This window comes from Mytilus trossulus, chromosome 1 (genome assembly GCF_036588685.1).
Source record: "Mytilus trossulus isolate FHL-02 chromosome 1, PNRI_Mtr1.1.1.hap1, whole genome shotgun sequence".
Taxonomy (NCBI): Eukaryota; Metazoa; Mollusca; class Bivalvia; order Mytilida; family Mytilidae; genus Mytilus; species Mytilus trossulus.
Window position 1 is genome coordinate 101,977,756 of NC_086373.1, and position 18,843 is coordinate 101,996,598.

At 32.6% G+C, this 18,843-nt stretch overlaps 1 protein-coding gene across 1 annotated transcript; it reads right to left on the bottom strand.

Moving 5' to 3' along the window:
* Positions 1 to 1,041: 1,041 nt before the first annotated feature.
* On the bottom strand, positions 1,042 to 4,013 carry LOC134705409 (CD209 antigen-like protein E). The gene is made up of 4 exons (XM_063564149.1): positions 3,898 to 4,013; positions 1,636 to 1,856; positions 1,290 to 1,363; positions 1,042 to 1,140 (listed from the first exon to the last, which is right to left on the bottom strand). Exons 2-4 carry the CDS (start codon positions 1,853 to 1,855, stop codon positions 1,042 to 1,044), a joined length of 393 nt encoding a protein of 130 aa, XP_063420219.1. The 5' UTR covers position 1,856; positions 3,898 to 4,013.
* Positions 4,014 to 18,843: the final 14,830 nt, after the last annotated feature.

Genomic DNA, 18,843 nt, shown 5'->3' on the forward strand with positions numbered 1-18,843 from the left:
GTATCCTACTTTTATTGGAAGCAAACGGATACATTTGAATCATTGTTCATGTTGCAGGTTTTTTTTGCAAATAAGCATTCGTTAACATGTTGTCGCTTTTATTGGGAAGTAACGTCGGCAAGATAGAGGTACATGTTTTAATGCATAAATTGTAGGCTAAAACATTACTAGAAGTTAGTACATTGCAGGAAAATAGATCATTGAGAAAATTAATCTCGGGGAACATCGTCTTTTTCTCTTATTTAAATTAAAGCGTAAACAAATAAATGTTATTTATTCTGACAATAATCGAATTTTGTATTTGTAATTTACAAGGACGATTGTACGGGGAGGTATTAACATAAGTGATAGGCTACAATGTGTGAACGGCAAGATACTTCAAATATCACAATACTTAATACGCTCGAATTGTTAAAAAACCCATTTACAACGAACATAGTATTTTGTGACACCTAAATTACCTTTTAGCAATCATTATGATTGGTCTTTTAGAATCATTCACTTGTTTAAGACTACAGTTAGATTATATATGCCTATATACTGCATATGGTACCCCTTATAATACTTGAGGTTGCACTCGTTTTACACTGAATGTTCTCTAACGTTTTTTAAAGCCCTCGAACCTTACTATATTGGTACATCGTACTTAAGCAAAACACTCTAGCGTGAGACACCATCGTACCTTAACGTAGACCACTTCGGCGTGACCATCGCACTTTAGATTCCTACATAATAATTCGATCTGAACTAATATAAAAAGTAACTTTTTAAAAATGAATAGAAAATTCTAACTGATGTTATAAAACAAGGGGGGAATTAGTTTCTCGTGCTACTAGGGGGAGAATAACCTGATTCTAGTTTTCCCCTATCACGCTGAGGGGTAAAAATTAGATCATGTCAATTTTTCGGGTGGTGGAGGCAACTTCATCGATCTGAAAAAAAACTGACATTGGGAGTAATGACTATAATATAGCGGCCGTCGTTTATGGTATAAAATGTATATTGTTACAAGTTTGAAATAATAACTTTCATGATATTTATCTACATACTAATGTCCTTACTAATTTGCTGTTGTATCCAACTGTTTTCTGAGGAATCATCAATCTTCACTAAGTATCCACCAATTTCTCTGCATTTTCTCTACAAAATTAATATAGTTTGGTAAATGGGACCATTTCTCGTTTATTTTTGTAAATATTTTTAAATAAAATTCTTTCATTGATGATAAATGCAAAACAGAGAGTTTCAAGAAGTAAAACACTTTGACAACATTTTAAATGTTAATATACCTCTGCATCAGTCCATATAACGTTGTCATCTCCAAAGTAATAACAGTGGTTGTTGTACTTTATCCATTGTCTCCCTGAAAGACATTATAAATTCATATCAACATTTTGATTGAATATTTCAGAAAGCAGTAAAGAAAATATAATAGCATATTAATTGCATGTTTTCTAATGAAATTTCAATAAAATATCACACACGTTTTTTGTTTGGTAATGCTATAGATAAGAAACAGATATATTGACGTTTAAGTATTTGTTAACTTTTTTGTAATCATCTTATTAAAACATATCACTACATTGAAATTCACCTTTGAAGATAGTTAGGAATCAAGGAAAAATAACACTTAACGTTTGAAATCCTCTTCCATCGATGTCATATCCTTGTCTAAAGCCTCTATTTTAGAGTTTATAGAAGTTGCTTGGTTTTTCAGGAAATCTTCAAGGCTTTTTAATGCATCTCTGGCTTTGTTAAAATCTTGCTTTGATTTGACTGTGAGACATGGTAACGAACAAACAGTCCCACATACAACACACATCACAAAGCAGGTAAACATGAAGATAGAAGTCATTCTGTTAAAAGTAAAATAATTGGTAGATTTTTTTCATACACAACACAAATAAATGTTAATCTTTTTTTTTTTTTACCAACATGGCGCATTAAAATGACATAAGGATTTAAATCATTGTTTTGTTATAAATTTTTCATTATAATCCAGGTACCTTTGATAACTATTTACAGTCGTGACAATTCGGATCTTTTATGTAGTTTCAGCAATCAATTTCAACAAAACAATTCAGTAGGTCGACTGTTTCTTTTCAACGAGGGTAATTGTGTTTAAAATTTCTCATTCGCAGGACATTTTTACAGGTTATACCATAATAATTTTTTTTGTTGATTGATGAATTCAATTCAACAACGTTCCTTACCAGATTAACAGAACAGAGAAAGATACTGGACATAACAACACACCACACCACTCATCAGCATTAAACTCCTCCGAAAAAAGAGATAGAAACAAAGAAAACAACGAACAGTCTAGATAGTTTGATAGACTAAAATAGTTGTATGGTATTTTTGTAAATTAAACGATGCTTTCATTGAAATTTGACCTATAAAAAAAAGAGTAGAAAATATAAGTAACAATTAGATTCATTTGGATAAATGAACTTGATTCGATTACCGCTGTTTGAATCTCTATTTAGATATGTTCAAACGGATATGCTGGTAGTGCATTGAATTAAAGTCAGCAACCGAACGACTCAATTATCAACACCGGAGATCGCGTGGTCAAATATCAATAGACTTGTTTCTTTACAACAACAACACTAATATATAACATACGACAACTACTGACAATGTTACATAAGCAGCATGTGGCGGCGTAAATATGTGTATGATATCTTATGGCATCTAGAATAAACGAACAATTATTATTAGATCACTCTTTAACGGTGAAAAATAGTTGTTAACTCCAGTGTTATTTTGAGTCTTTTAGAGAGTTGTCTCGTCGGCAATTATGCCAGTCTTGGGCAATAAAAATATGTGGCATACTATCCTTTCGTTAAGTTAATATTGTATGATTAAAAAAGTATGTGTCCTAACTAGATATTCAGTCAACTTAAGTTAACAGTCAAACTCATAAATCTAAAACAAACTGACAACGCCATGGCATTCTTGTATTCAGATTATACTTTTACATTTCTAAAAATAATACAATTTGGAACAAAGACATATATATATATCTATCACAGTTTGATTAGGTTTGTGTATTACTTTGCTAGTAGTTTCACTGTTACAGCATAATGGATTGAGTGTGTAAGTAAAATTGATATTTTTGGCTAACTTGCTTGTTAGCTGAACCGTGAAGTCATTATAAGGTTAACTATACTACCTCCGGGACGCCTCCGGGTGCGGGAATTTCTCGCTACATTGAAGACCTGTTGGTGACCTTCTGCTGTTGTTTTTTTTATTTGGTCGGGTTGTTGTCTCTTTGTCACATTCCCCATTTCCATTCTCAATTTTACCTTCCATTTGGGGTAGTCTAGTTCTACACAAAGATATAATAAGTTTGGTTATTTGTCGAACTTGTATACTCTTAAAGGAGGGTAGTATATCTAACCAGATAATGACGTCACGATTCAGCTAGCGAGCAAGCTAACCGAAGATATTACCTTTACATACACGCTCAATGCATTATACTGCAATATGAACCTAAAAAAATGACTTATCATATGATGAAAGCATTTGAATTTATGTAAGTATCAATAAAAATGTCTCATTCATTTTTGATAGAATATTTTACAAGTTAGTTTAATATTGAAAATATATAATTTTCATTTTTATCAAGCAACAAGCCGACTAGAAGGAAACAGAGTTTGTTGACAATACTTTCTACAATTGTAAAAAAATATGAAAAAATTAGGAAATCATGCATATTAGGGTTTTGTCCCAGAATTAAGTGTTTTCTAAACATGGACATTGGGATAGTGTAGGCGATGTGTTATATGGACTGTCATCATAGAGAATGTAGGAAATATTTTAATATGCAAAAATAAAGCCGAGAGAAGTTTCAAAATTAAATAAGTTTCTTAATTCTAAACGTCGTCTTACCTTTAGTGTTGTCAATCTATAAAATGAAAATCCCAGAAAAATGCGAATGAAATTTAGAAATCCTCTTTGTGACAATGTTCTACACATAATGCCAATGTTTCTGAGCAAAAGACTTTATATCGGCATTGAGAAGAGGAAGAGTATCAAAGTCAATGTAACGAGGATGTTACAATAACGGAGAGTTTAAGTAGTTAAACACTTTTAAACTAAAACCAAAACCCCCTAGAATGTTTTTCATTATATTTCGCTGTATTAGAACCGACAATGCTACTTGAATTATTCATTTTGTTTGAAACGTTCATTTATCGTTCTCGGAAATCTTTAACACTTTATAATCTTTATGATCATTGAAGTGCAATGATACTACGCGGGCGCTGCAAATATTTTTTCAGTTTTGGTTTCCTCCGCTTTACGTCTGTTGGGTTAAGATTGAAATAAAGAGTAAAATTATGGAAACATTAAATTGCACCGTGAGAGCTATACTTTTCTGCAACTCTTTGTCCAAATTGTCATATATTTTTGAATGTTTCGCATTACGTTTTACAGTCGGATACTGTGTGTGGGGGATATTAGTACTATGTCTGTAAACTTGTATGTTAGCTATATTAGTTAGTTTCACAATAACTTTGATAACATATATGGTAATAATTTAGAATGAGGTATCTAGGAATACTTGGAAGACCTACCAATCTACCGTTCTTAGTAAAGGCACTAATTTAGTTTATGTATCTAATACAGTTATTCGTCTTAGGTCAATATTCCAAAAGGAACATAGAACAGGTCTATGACCGGCTGAATTTCCTCTTTACATTATACATAACAATTAGGAAATCCTGCATAATCAAAGGTCTGTTCTATGTTCCTTTAGAATTTATTAAATTTAAAAACCAAGGGATGACTATATGGGAAAACAACCAAGCCAACCATTTGTGTTCCGTAACTTTTAAAACATGTATCGGATTTGTAATCATTATTTTTTCAAAAAAAGTACAAAGAAAGCAATATGTGTCTATTACCCGCACTTTTACTTGTAGTTCCATTTTTTCTTTCGCCTCTCTTCTTATAGTTGTTATTGTTTCCTTTTCTTCTTCCAGGAAACCGTCTAATGCTCGGATTATTCTGTCCGTGAAGGTATTTCTTGCCTCTTCCGTGCTGTTCTTCATTTGATCCCTAAACAAATTGTTCATTTCAACATTGCCCAGATGAGGGGTGCATCTCATGTTGAGATGACAGAAGGGGGGCATATTATTGGATGTTTTCCCGTACACCATCCCATCTCTAGCTTTGGCTATTCCTAATCTCTGGCCCATATGTTGAATGTCTGGAAGTACATATCAGCCACGTTTGCCTATTCTCCAGGACCCAAAACATCGTGTTTCTGCAGTACAGAATAGGACAAACTCTATAATATTCTGTGGCTAATATGAAGGGTGGGTGCTTCATCAGGGGTCCTGACCCAATCCTTCATATTGTACTAAGGTTTGACTACCGATCTAGTCAGTATTTCTTTTAAGTTCCGATGTCAACTAAACGCCACCATTGGTGGTTTTGGAAATAGCTCCCTACATTACGCATTGCGAACTAGTTTTTTATAATGTTTTCGTAAAGCTTTATCTATATTTCCTAACGAGAAGTGATATTTAGTTACAAATACTAGTGGTATCTGCTTTTCAGATTCTTGTTTAAAGCGGAGTAACTCTGGTCGTTCGATATTGAGAGCCGATTCACAGTTACGAAGTATTTCAAGGTCCTTATATCCCCTTTGCTTAAAGTCATATGAAACGAGTGAGTGGTGAAAAATAATGTTTGTCCAATTCTTGAACCAATGCATGTATACAACATAAACTTAGTCCTCTGTGCACAATTTTATCTTTATTTTCGCAAATATATCATATAACCGTCATTTTTTTTCTCTCTGTTTGTTATGATTTAACAAATATGGCTGCTCATTAAATGCCGTGTTTTGAAGCCGAGTTTTATCGATTGTCACCATATAGTAAACAAATCACAAAAAGCATGGGTATTGAGCACGTGTTTAGTATGTATAATCAGACATTTGTTTATTTCAATGACAGATCCATGCGTATTGTGGTCAGCGGATTTTTACGACGAGAGTTACGCTCGGGTCACTATGCATACGGAAAATATGTCGGCGAATTGCTTTCTGGAAGCAAGCAATTAAAAATAAGTAAACTTCTTCTAAATGTGGACAAATTGAAGAATTTTCCTCAGAAAAAAGTATGTGTACATAAGTTGTATAATGAAAACTATCCATTCAGTTATAAAAAAACATATGTATATTTTTTTGGAATTTAAGGTTTCTTATGACTTTAAGATGGCCTTTGAATTTACAAAGAGTATTTTTTAAATTTTGCGTGTTGCTGTTGTTTCGGTGGTGGCGAATAGCTTCCCCTTTTATAAATCCGGGGAAGACTGTTGGGTTATGCATAGCCGTCCTCTCTAAATATTGAAATGTATTAGTCTCATTCATCACGAGAAGAAGTTGAGTTTCTTTTAAAATAGCAAATGATCATCACCCTTTATTAAAGTTTACGTTTGAGATTTCAAACGAAGAAATTATCTTTCTCGACACAGTCGTACATAAAGGGCTAAGATTCAGGAACACCGGTATCCTTGATATTAAGAGCTACACCAAACCTACTAATACGTTTCAATATTTAGATAGGACGTCTATGCATAACCCAACAGTCTTCTCCGGATTTATAAAAGGGGAAGCTATTCGCCACCACCGAAACAGCAGCAACACGCAAAATTTAAAAGATACTCTTTGTAAATTCAAAGGCCATCTTAAGCAAAGGGGATATAAGAACCTTAAAATACTTCGTAACTGTGAATCGGCTCTCAATATCGAACGACCAGAGTTACTCCGTTTTAAACAAGAATCTGAAAAGCAGATACCACTAGTATTTGTAACTAAATATCACTACTCGTTAGGAAATATAAATAAAACTTTACGAAAACATTATAAAAAACTAGTTCGCAATGCGAAATGTAGGGAGCTATTTCCAAAACCACCAATGGTGGCGTATAGTTGACATCGGAACTTAAAAGAAATACTAACTAGATCGGTAGTCAAAGCTTAGTACAATATGAAGGATTGGGTCAGAACCCCTGATGAAGCGCACCCACCCTTCATATGAGCCACGGAATATTATAGAGTTTGTCCTATTCTGTACTGCAGAAACACGAAGTGTTGGGTCCTGGAGAGTAGGCAAAAGTGGCTGATAGGTACTTCCAGACATTTAAAATTTAGCATAAAACTTTTTGTTATGCAATATGAAAGATTCATATTTTGGTTTAACGTCTTCAATAAGCTAGTTAGCTGAACCGTACAGTCATCATAAGGGCAACTATAATACCCTCCTTTCGGAGTAGTCTTTAAAAAGGAAAATCACAAAAATACTGAACTCAGAGGAAAATCAATTTGGAAAGTCCATAATCACATGGCAAAATCAAAAAACAAGGACAGTATACCTAAAGACATCACTGTTTAGCTAGCAAGCAAGCGAACCAAAGATATTATAATTATGTACGCACTCTCGGCATTTTGCGGTAATGTGAACCTAAGTTAGTGATTAATTATATGATAAAAACAGATATTACAATTAAATCCACACCTTCATGCTTTTTGGCTTATTCATATTATTTGTTTCTTTTCATTTTAAATTGAATTACGTCTTGTTAAACCCTTTATTATTAATTTATTTCACACATAATTAACAAATAAGGCTGTTACAACCGTAACAAATATGAACCATTCAAAAAGTCATGCATATAAGTGCTTTGTCTCAGGTTGTAAAGTTCACTAAACATGGACATGTGATAGTGTATTCAAGGTGTCATATGGACTTCAATCATGAAAGATGTAGGAAATATTTTAAAATAAAATAGATAGAGGAAGATGTGGTGTGAGTGCCAATGAGACAACTCTCCATCCAAATAGTAATGTATAAAAGTAAACCAATATAGGTATGTAACCAAATGTATGTTTTAACATGAAGTAAGTTAATATTTCTAAACGTCGTCTTACCTTCAGTGTTTTCTATCTATGTAAAAGATACAGAAAATGCTATTGAACTTTAGACTTTCTCTTTGTGACAATGTTATACACATTAAATCAATGTTTTGAAGTAAATGTGGGTAAATGATACATTTTACTTTATATAGGCTTGCCCTTCATTGTGAGATGGAAAGGATGGGTGTCAATGCAAAGGAAATGTAAAACAGATGGACGGGGTTAAAGTAGAGGAACACTTTAAAAATGAAAACACATATGGGTATGTTTTTAGTATATTTCGTGAAATAAGAAACGCAATGAAGAAAGGAAAACAATAGCACATCTAAGAAGGAAATATTTTTGTTATGATTTCATTACACTTTTACATATCCCCATTTCCTTGAAGTAACATTGCTAAGTGAATAAATATTTTTTTTAAATATAGTAGCATTTTCATTGATCTTTCTCTGAAATCTTCCTGATAATTCTGTCTCTAGACAACTAAGCATTACGTACAATTTTACAACGTGGGTTCTTCTTATAAGTTTTCAGTTTCATCTTTATCATCTGTTAGTTTAAGGGGTTTATGATAATTTCAAAAGTAAAATTGTGGATATATCTAATTCTTTGTATATATGTTGAACTGTTTTCCAAAAATATCATATATAATTTTAATGTTTCGCATCATGCGTTAGTTCACTGTTCTATACATTCTGATTTTTATTTAAGAAGTTTCTTGGACTTTGAACTTTCAAACAAATAGTTCAATGAAACAATCTTGAGAAAACTGATTGTTCATTTTAATTTGACTGTAAAATCGTATGTTTTAGTGAGATTATCTTTTATCGTGTGTGATTTGTCAACTTACATGAACGTTGCTGTAGTCTTCTGGTAGTGTGTTCGCCTTGAGTGTGCAGGTTGCAGGTCTAAAACGTTCTGCAAAAACGGCTAAGGTAATAAATTACTTGGGTAGAAACTCGTCAAATTTCGGAACATTTAAATATTTGTTGTAAAAATATGATCATATCACAGATTAGTTCGGATATGTTATTGAGGTAAATGATTTTTTCCCTTTTTTTACCAAACATTTTTTTCATTCATTAGCTTATCGATACTGCATGTCACCATACAAAAAGTTTGGTTAAAAAAGGGAAAAAATCATACACCTCAATAACATATCCGAACTAATCTGTGATATGATCATATTTATACAACAAATATTTAAATTTTGGTTAAAAAATGCATTGGGTTCTTCCTCATTGGGTTCTATGATTGAATATTTACATTGATGACAGCCGTTTTGACTTTCAGATTGGCAACAAATACTCAAAATTAGCATAAGAGCATTGTTGTAGCTTTCATTAACCAAATAGTTTAATGTTTTAAAAAGTTTCAAAAAAGAAGCAAAACTCGTGTATCATAGATGGATATTAAAGGCCCCAAAATAACAAAATAAAACTATCCAAACGAGATTACTAACTGTCGGATCAATGTAGAGAAAATGAAATAAAACAAACATGATTTATAGCAACAAACGGCAACCACTGACTTATTGGATCCCTATATCCCCCTCCTTGTTTTAAGTAAGGTATTTTAAAAAAAACTTTAAAAAGTACTATATTCCTGCAACTCTAAATGGCAAATATAAAAACTGACAAAGCTACAACTTTTATACCAGTTATGCAATATCTAAATCATCGAGGACAGATTGTAGTACAAACCATTTGTTATATAAGCATCCGTTTTGAAGAAGAAGTTTTTTGTATGCAATACAATTAGATGTCATTCCCGAATTGATTTTATCTTTGATTTTATTTAATAAGCACTAAAAGATCACAATTGATAAAGGAGCACCTTTACGCATTTCAGCATTATCTGGTTTTAATGTTTGAGATAGTTTGTAATGAGTTGTTTGTATGTGTGTATATTTATTTTTCATCTGTGCCTAATATGTTGCCACCTGATGGTCGTTAGTAAAAATTTGGTTTGGCAAAAAACAAGCTAAAAAATACAAAAAGTGTATATGTGTAGGATAATCCTATTATCTTAAGTGTGCAAGATTTTTTTTTTTTTTTTCATCTTCAAGACCAGAATATTTTCCCACCATCAAATTGGGGATAAGAACGTATTTTTTTTTATAAAACCATAACCTTTCCCTTTTTATTTTTAAGTTAAAGGTTTTTCCCATAGTAGATTTTGAAAAGCTTCCGTCACAGTTGAATGGTTCTTTCTATTAGAAGATTTGCTGTTTGATGGCTTTTACCATACATTTATGAGTTGATTAAGGGTATGCTACTTGGATGACTATAGTTCAGTTTTGGATAACGGACAGAATTTAATTTATTTTCCATTTCAAGGGCATACTCCGTCTCCTTATCTGTTTTTCATAGTATTTGAACTACTAAATGCAGCTTTAAAACATGATCCTGATATAATTGCTGGTGTAACAATTAATGTTTCTGAATTTTGGTTGAATCAATATGCCTTCGATTCTTCCCTTGACCTAAATAATTACCATTTGGAACCTTTCTGTGAAGTTCAATCAATTAGGTATATCTATATGGTTTGACATTGATGTAAATTCAAAGCCAAGATATACAACATCAAAGCTATATATTTGTCTTACGGTTTTGCGTATGTGTTTTGTGTATATTCCTTTTTTCTGTTTTGCCATATTCGTTTTGATTTTATAATTATTATGGTTATAGCACAATGTAGACTATTGTATCTTACCTCCTATACATTTCTAGGCATATGATTGGTTAAAAGCGACCTCGTGGAGACCGTGTATATTCAATATTAGGTTAGTAGTGAGGCGGGGCTTATTTCAATACACGGTTAGTTGTGGAATTACGACTTGGGCACTGTTTGATAATTTAAAACTATCAAAGTTCTGTTTAATATTGTTGATATCAAGGTTGTTGATAATAAATATTTATCGTTAACATTAGTTGTTTAGTGCAGACCAATTGAAGAAGTTTCTTAAAATCGAACACTTTAATACAGAAATAAGAAGATATGTTATGATAGCAATTAGACAACTTCAGTATATTTTAAATAATGAAGATACTAGTAGTCGGTAAGATAAATTCGTTACATAGTGTGCTAGTGGCCTAATATGATATATACAGGGTAAGTAAATTCCATATGGGTTTCGAGCTTCGCTCTCACCCTATATGGAATTTACTGACCCTGTATATATCATATTAGGACACTAACACACTATGTAGCTAATAGTATCCCTATTTTGGACATTATACCGACTATGTCTGTTAGTTTTGTTCAATTCATTCGTGTCAATATAAAGGAATTGTATTCGACTGTAATACACGTGAGAGCTAGCTTTAAACCAGGTTTAATCTTGGAATAATATGATAAATAACGCGCACTAGGTTCACTAGCATAAGTGGAGGAAATTACACTACCAATTGTGAATTATGAACCAACCATCTTCTTTTGTTCTTAAATTCTAAATTAAACAAAACAATATTCTGAAGGAACGGAAATGAGTCTAAAAAAAATGAAAAACATCTCAAACTTTATGGGATAGTTGCATTTTTTGTATTCGAGAGGGTAAATTGTTATTTGGATGGAGAGTTGTCGCATTTGCACTCATGCCACATCTTCCTTTATTTATTTGAATCTACCCTCTCGTAAACAAAAAAAGCAACTTTCCCATAAAGTTTGAGATCTTTATATATTTTGTTCGGAAAAACTTTTAATCTACAATAAGACCACGTGTAAGAAAAAACGTGGCGTCACGTGATGCTCAATTTTGAACTGTGGACTTATTAAAAGTCTTTTTAGAGTGGATATTGGAACATGCAGCATGTGTACATATTGACGGGAAGCATACTAACTGTTCATTTTGTTGTTTGAAAGGTAACGGATGGTACACGGATTGTACGATACCTGAATTTGATATGTATTTTGTTTTGTACAATTTAATTACACGTTCATCGATTGATTTCAGTGACCAAAGTGTATGTGTATATTTAACAAGTACATCATAAAAAAAAATATAGCATGGGCATTTAGTATTTAACAGATAGACTTGAACATGAAGGTAATATTTACCATTACAAATAAGATAAACATTATTCAATTAAGCAATGCTAACTTTGGACTTAACAAAATAATACGGAAAGTTTACACTATTGAACCTTCACACCAAAGAATTGTTGTATTAATAAAACTTGCTATATTGAAAGTTGTTATCAAAAATTATTTTAGAACTGTGAACCTGGCAACATAAAGCTGCTAGAACAGTCAAAATATATATACTTCACATCGTCATTTATGTTATACAACTATTCAATTCATCCAAGGGGCTTGTTAAAACTTCATAAACTCAACTATATAATAATACATAGTTCTGCTCCTTTATTGAACAATATTGAACCTGTCTTTTACTGTTAGCGTTAAAACATCTGTTATACTATTGGAAACCTGAAATTGAAATACGGTGGAATAAAACAGAACGATAGATACATGCCATCAGTTGCAATTCTGGTGTCAAATAATAATAACCATATTGATAACAATTTCTCTTCAATAAAATTAAAACGTTGGCTGCAAAAACATAGTCCCTTTACCGGTAACATAAAGAGAGAAAAAAACACAAAACAAAAGTCTTTGAAAAAAATGCTATTTGTTGATCAAACAGAATATTCTGTTCCGATTTCCTCATGAGATTAAAACAAAGCGAATGATTATTTTACCCAAAATTGTATGTACATGATAACTGTGAAACAATACGTCCGTCTATTAATTCAAAATGGAAAATGAAGAAAAAATAATAAAAATTGTGCTTGTTTACTTGTATTTTATTCTTTGTCCCGCAGAACCATCTCCCCTTTTTTGCAAAATGCCATGAAGTTTTACAAAGTAACTAATTCCTAAAAGGTTTTGACCTTAAAATGAATCTTAATATGAATTACAAACAAAGTCCTTATATCGGTATAGACGGCATCGTAATTTGAAAATTAATAGCAGTCCTCATTATCAAAATAGTTATCAAAGGTACCAGAATTATAATTTAGTACGCCAGACGAGCGTTTCGTCTATATAATATTCATTCGTGTCGCTCATATCAAAATATTTATAAAGCAAAACAAGAACAAAGTTTAAGAGCATTGAGGATCCAAAATTCCCAAAAAGTTGTGCCAAATACGGCTAAGGTAATCTATGCCTGGGAAAAGAAAATCCTAAGTTTTTCGAAAAATTCAAAGTTTTGTAAACAGGAAATCTATAAAAATGACCACATTATTGATATTCATGTCAACACCGAAGTGTTGACTACTGGGCTGGTGATAACCTCGGGGACGAAAAGTAGCATACATATTTAGTTCCTGTAAATCAGCGGAGTGAACAAAGTATGCAGATTCAAGTATCTATCCAAGTTTCGAAAAAGTTTCATGAATGTTTGACGAAGTTAATATTAACCAGAAAACGCGGACCTTATATAAGTTTGTATTTTTGAAAATCTTAACAGCAAAATGGTTAATTATCAGTATAACAACAGAATTTTATGTTGATGTCAAAGTTTTACAGAATTCGATGCAGGCAAGACAGTTATTGATTTAAAAAAACACTGAACCTAAAGATAACAAACGGACGAAGACGGAATGTATCAAGATATCAATAATGTGTCGTCCCGCGAGTTTCGATGCACCCAGGCTCATGTGTAGTTAACTTGAAATACTGTATAGCTTAATATACAACCTTGGGATAAGAGTCTTGAATATATTCTTTTGAAGGGAAGTGTATACGATGTAAAGATTGCTTTGAACTTGCAGGTCTCCTTTAGATTCTCTTGGAACATTTTTATCGGCAAGAAAACTGAATGTGATAACTCCCCTGTTGTCCATTAAGCCTACATCAGCATCAACACAATTGAACAAAACCAACCAAGAAACAAACACTAACGAATCAAAACAAAATGAAAACTTTTCTTTGTTCACTCCGCTGATTTACAGGAACTAAATATGTATGCTAAATATAGCTCAACATGCAGACTTTTTATACGTTCAGGTATTTCACATCCAATTTTTTATGGAAATATTCTCTATAAAGCACAAAGGTGTCAGTATTCACCTCAGAAACTTACAAAACCTTTAAATAGACTGATTAAGAAGGGATATAATTACGATACTGTTGTCAAGTCATTAAAGATTGCATATTTTGGCGTTAATATTGAGTCACTGATAAGGTCTTTGCGTCGGAACTAAAGACATTTATTCCAAAAACAGTTGTTGGCATGACACGGGTTATGTTCTTCTCATATATGTTATGATGGTATGATACTAAACCCCTAACAGGAAGGTATGTCCCTGATGTTCATATGATGAAATCATAATCTTTCAGTCAGTTTAATTGAAGTCTGGAGCTGGCATGTCAGTTAACTGCTAGTAGTCTGTTGGTATTTATGTATTATTGTCATTTTGTTTATTTTCTTTGGTTACTTGTTCTGACATCAGACTCGGACTTCTCTTGAACTGAATGTTAATGTGCGTATTGTTATGCGTTTATTTTTCTACAATGGTTAGAGGTATAGGGGGAGGGTTGAGATCTCACAAACATGTTTAACCCCGCCGCATTTTTGCGCCTGTCCCAAGTCAGGAGCCTCTGGTCTTTGTTAGTCTTGTATTATTTTTATATTAGTTTCTTGTGTACAATTTGGAAATTAGTATGGCGTTCATTATCACTGAACTAGTATATATTTGTTTAGGGGCCAGCTGAAGGACGCCTCGGGTGCGGGAATTTCTCGCTACATTGAAGACCTGTTGGTGACCTTCTGCTGTTGTTTTTTATTTGGTCGGGTTGTTGTCTCTTTGACACATTCCCCATTTCCATTCTCAATTTTATTTTTTACAGAGTTTTTCTTTAGTGCCGTGTGGAGGCAGTAGAGTGCCTCCCCGTGCTTCAGGTTTATGCTCTTATAATATACTAGATTATGGAGTGTGTGTCCGAGCGAGAACTGCTCTAGTTCATTACTTTGGAAATATTTATCAAAAAGTAGTATTTCAATATTCAGCCCCATTCTACTATTTAGTCAGCCATCAGTCCTAACCTGATATACACTATCTTTTTCGGGTAATTTATACTGATAGCGTTTGACATTTTCAGCCGAACAAAAATTTATCAATTTTACATAACTTTAATTATTCTATGCTGGTTCATATTCTGGACGCCAATCTTTGCTCCTTTATTATGTAATTCACTAACAAAACAATTATGAAGCTTAGAAACGGAAAATTACTAAAAACTAAACTTGTTCAAAGGGTATCTACACGTCTCAATCTTCAAAATCGGTTATCTAAAAATACTACCATCGCTCACATTTTTAACAATAAAAATCGTGGTTACCCTTCTATCGATAAGTGTCATGCCAAAAAATGACTTACATGTCCCCGTCTTTCCACCAACAATACGGTAAGGTCCACGTTTAATGGTCGCACATTTTCTTTAAATTTTGAAACTGATATAACTTGAAAAACAAACAGTATCATTTATTTACTCACATGAAACAAACCGGGATGTGGTATTCAGTACGTAGGAGAAACTGGACGATATTTATCTAAACGCACTCAAGAACATCTGTATCGTTTTAAAAGACCAAATAAATTCAAAAGTATCATTTACCAACACCTTAAGAAGCACAACCATCCGTTTAAATATTTAGCAGTTCAACCTTTAGAAGTAGTAAATAAGCAGCCTGGTGAATCGCATTCAAAGTTTATACGATCACGGAAAATAATTGAATTAAATTGGATTAAAAATTACAGACAGTTTACCCCCTCGGTCTAAATGATAATATCATGGGAATTGGTAAAATATATCTAGAACCAATTCCGTTAACATTTTGGATATAGTTTCTAAAACTGTTCGTAAAAACCGTTCTCACGGTCGCAGAACAAATCGCAATCAAAGAAAATTTCGGGCCAATCATACCAATATTTCGGACCTAATTTCTATTTCAAAAAACAACTGCAGACATTATCTGTTAACAAAACTCTGTTCGTTACCGGTTAATAAGTTAAATAAAATTTTGGAGGATTGCAACACAATTTCATATAGCAGTCCTAAGTATTAAATGTCAAATTATTATGGCATATTGTTATTCTAAATTATTTCCCAAAATTGATCGCCCTGAAGATCATAAAAAACATTTTATTAAAATTAAGTATGTCAATTAAGGCTTTGATTTTGTAAATATTGCCGGTATATTTTACGACCATTCTGTTAAAGAACGAATTCCTGGTTATTTTGACAATACTGAGCTACCTCTTATTTGTTATATTTACAAGAAATCTACCCGGAAATTTGTGTTTAATTATAGTCAATTGTGTAAAGATGTTAATATCAGTGAAAATACACCTACTTCTTGTAATTGCAGTAATTCCGCATATATTTATGGACCCATTTCCCATGTTATAACAGGAGATCTTAACATCGTTCAAGACCGAGAGTTAAAATCATTCCTCAGTAAAGGACCTAAATTTCGTCCCCCGTCAATTATTAATTGGAATGAGTGTCGTAATATCATCCACGACTCACTCCATACTTACTGTATGAAATGGATAAAACGGGAAAAAGCTGACAAAAAATCTTTGGACTCTTTTTTTAATTCAGTAATGAAGATAGTTGATATACGTATTCAACATTTTAAAGAACATTTTACTATTAACAATAACCACAATAAACCTATTTCTCGTATCAAACATAAACTAAAAGAACTAGCCAAGGAATTTGTTTTTGTCCCGGCCGATAAAGCTGCTAATAATATTATTATTGTTTGACGTAAATTTTACATTGAGGTTCTGAAAAAGGAAGTCACCAATTCACCAACATTCCAACTGACTCCATTTTCAGAAAACGAAATCTGTAACAAACATAAACTTTTAGCCACCGCTTTACAAGCAGAGCCAAATACAATGAAAGCCCCAACTATGTATTGGCTTCCAAAGCTACACAAAACCCCTTACAAATATAGATTTATTTCGTCTTCAAGCCATTGTTCAACTACTAAATTGTCTATTCTTCTTACCAACACTCTTGGTACAATTAAAACCCTTATAATAAATTGTTCAAATAAGGCCTTCGAAAATAGTGGAATAAATTACTTTTGGAGTGTCAAGAACTCGTTGGAAGTACTTGATAAATTGCATGCTCATATTGGTGATTTTGAATCTGTTCAAAGTTTTGATTTTTCTACCCTGTATACCACATTGCCTCACATTCTCATTAAGAAAAAATTCACACACTTAATTAAATGGGCATTCAAAAAATCAGAATGTGAATATATATGTCCAAACTCTTTTAGGTCATTTTTTAGTAGCAATAAACAAAAAAACTATGTTAATTGGACATGCTTTGATACTATATATGCCCTTGAATTTTTACTAGATAACATTTTTGTTCGCTTTGGGGATTCCGTATATCGTCAGATTATCGGAATTCCAATGGGGACTAACTGTGCACCACTTATTGCGGACCTCTTTTTGTATTGTTATGAGTTACAATTTATGACAAAAATAAGCAAAGACCCATCAAAACAACATCTGATAAACAAATTTAATAATACTTTTAGATATTTGGATGATATTTTGGCTCTCAATAATGACGACTTCAGTATGTATATTAATGAAATTTATCCTGCTGAACTTACTTTAAATAAAGCTAATACTAATAATGACCACTGCCCTTTCCTCGATCTTGATATCTATATCACTAACGGAAAGCTGAATACTAAAATTTATGATAAAAGGGATGATTTTTCATTTCCTATCGTTAATTATCCGTTTTTAGATGGTGACGTTCCCTTGTCACCATCTTACGGTGTTTATATATCTCAACTTGTACGATTCGCTCGTGTTTGTAACAATGTTTTAGATTTTAACGAGAGAAATTTATGTATTACTGAAAAATTATTACACCAGGGTTTTCGATATCACAAACTAGTCAAAACTTTTACTAAATTTTATCATCGGTATAAAGACATCATTCGTAAATATAGCTCAACATGCAGACTTTTTATACGTTCAGGTATTTCACATCCAATTTTTTATGGAAATATTCTCTATAAAGCACAAAGGTGTCAGTATTCACCTTAGAAACTTACAAAACCTTTAAATAGACTGATTAAGAAGGGATATAATTACGATACTGTTGTCAAGTCATTAAAGATTGCATATTTTGGCGTTAATATTGAGTCACTGATAAAGTCTTTGCGTCGGAACTAAAGACATTTATTCTAAAAACAGTTGTTGGCATGACACGGGTTATGTTCTTCTCATATATGTTATGATGGTATGATACTAAACCCCTAACAGGAAGGATTGTGCCTGATGTTCATATGATGAAATCATAATCTTTCAGTCAGTTTAATTGAAGTCTGGAGCTGGCATGTCAGTTAACTGCTAGTAGTCTGTTGTTATTTATGTATTATTGTCATTTTGTTTATTTTCTTTGGTTACTTCTTCTGACATCAGACTCGGACTTCTCTTGAACTGAATTTTAATGTGCGTATTGTTATGCGTTTATTTTTCTATATTGGTTAGAGGTATAGGGGGAGGGTTGAGATCTCACAAACATGTTTAACCCCGCCGCATTTTTGCGCCTGTCCCAAGTCAGGAGCCTCTGGTCTTTGTTAGTCTTGTATTATTTTTATATTAGTTTCTTGTGTACAATTTGGAAATTAGTATGGCGTTCATTATCACTGAACTAGTATATATTTGTTTAGGGGCCAGCTGAAGGACGCCTCCGGGTGCGGGAATTTCTCGCTACATTGAAGACCTGTTGGTGACCTTCTGCTGTTGTTTTTTATTTGGTCGGGTTGTTGTCTCTTTGACACATTCCCCATTTCCATTCTCAATTTTAATTTTACATATATAATGAATACTGGAACTTTAAAGTACTATGACCTG

Coding starts and splice junctions, on each gene's coding strand:
- LOC134705409 (XM_063564149.1), bottom strand. CDS start 1,855: ATGACTTCTATCTTCATGTTTACCTGCTTTGTGATGTGTGTTGTATGT. Junction 1,364..1,635: donor GATGGAAGAGGATTTCAAAC/GTTAAGTGTTAT, acceptor AATGTCTTTCAG/GGAGACAATGGATAAAGTAC. Junction 1,141..1,289: donor TTATATGGACTGATGCAGAG/GTATATTAACAT, acceptor TTAATTTTGTAG/AGAAAATGCAGAGAAATTGG.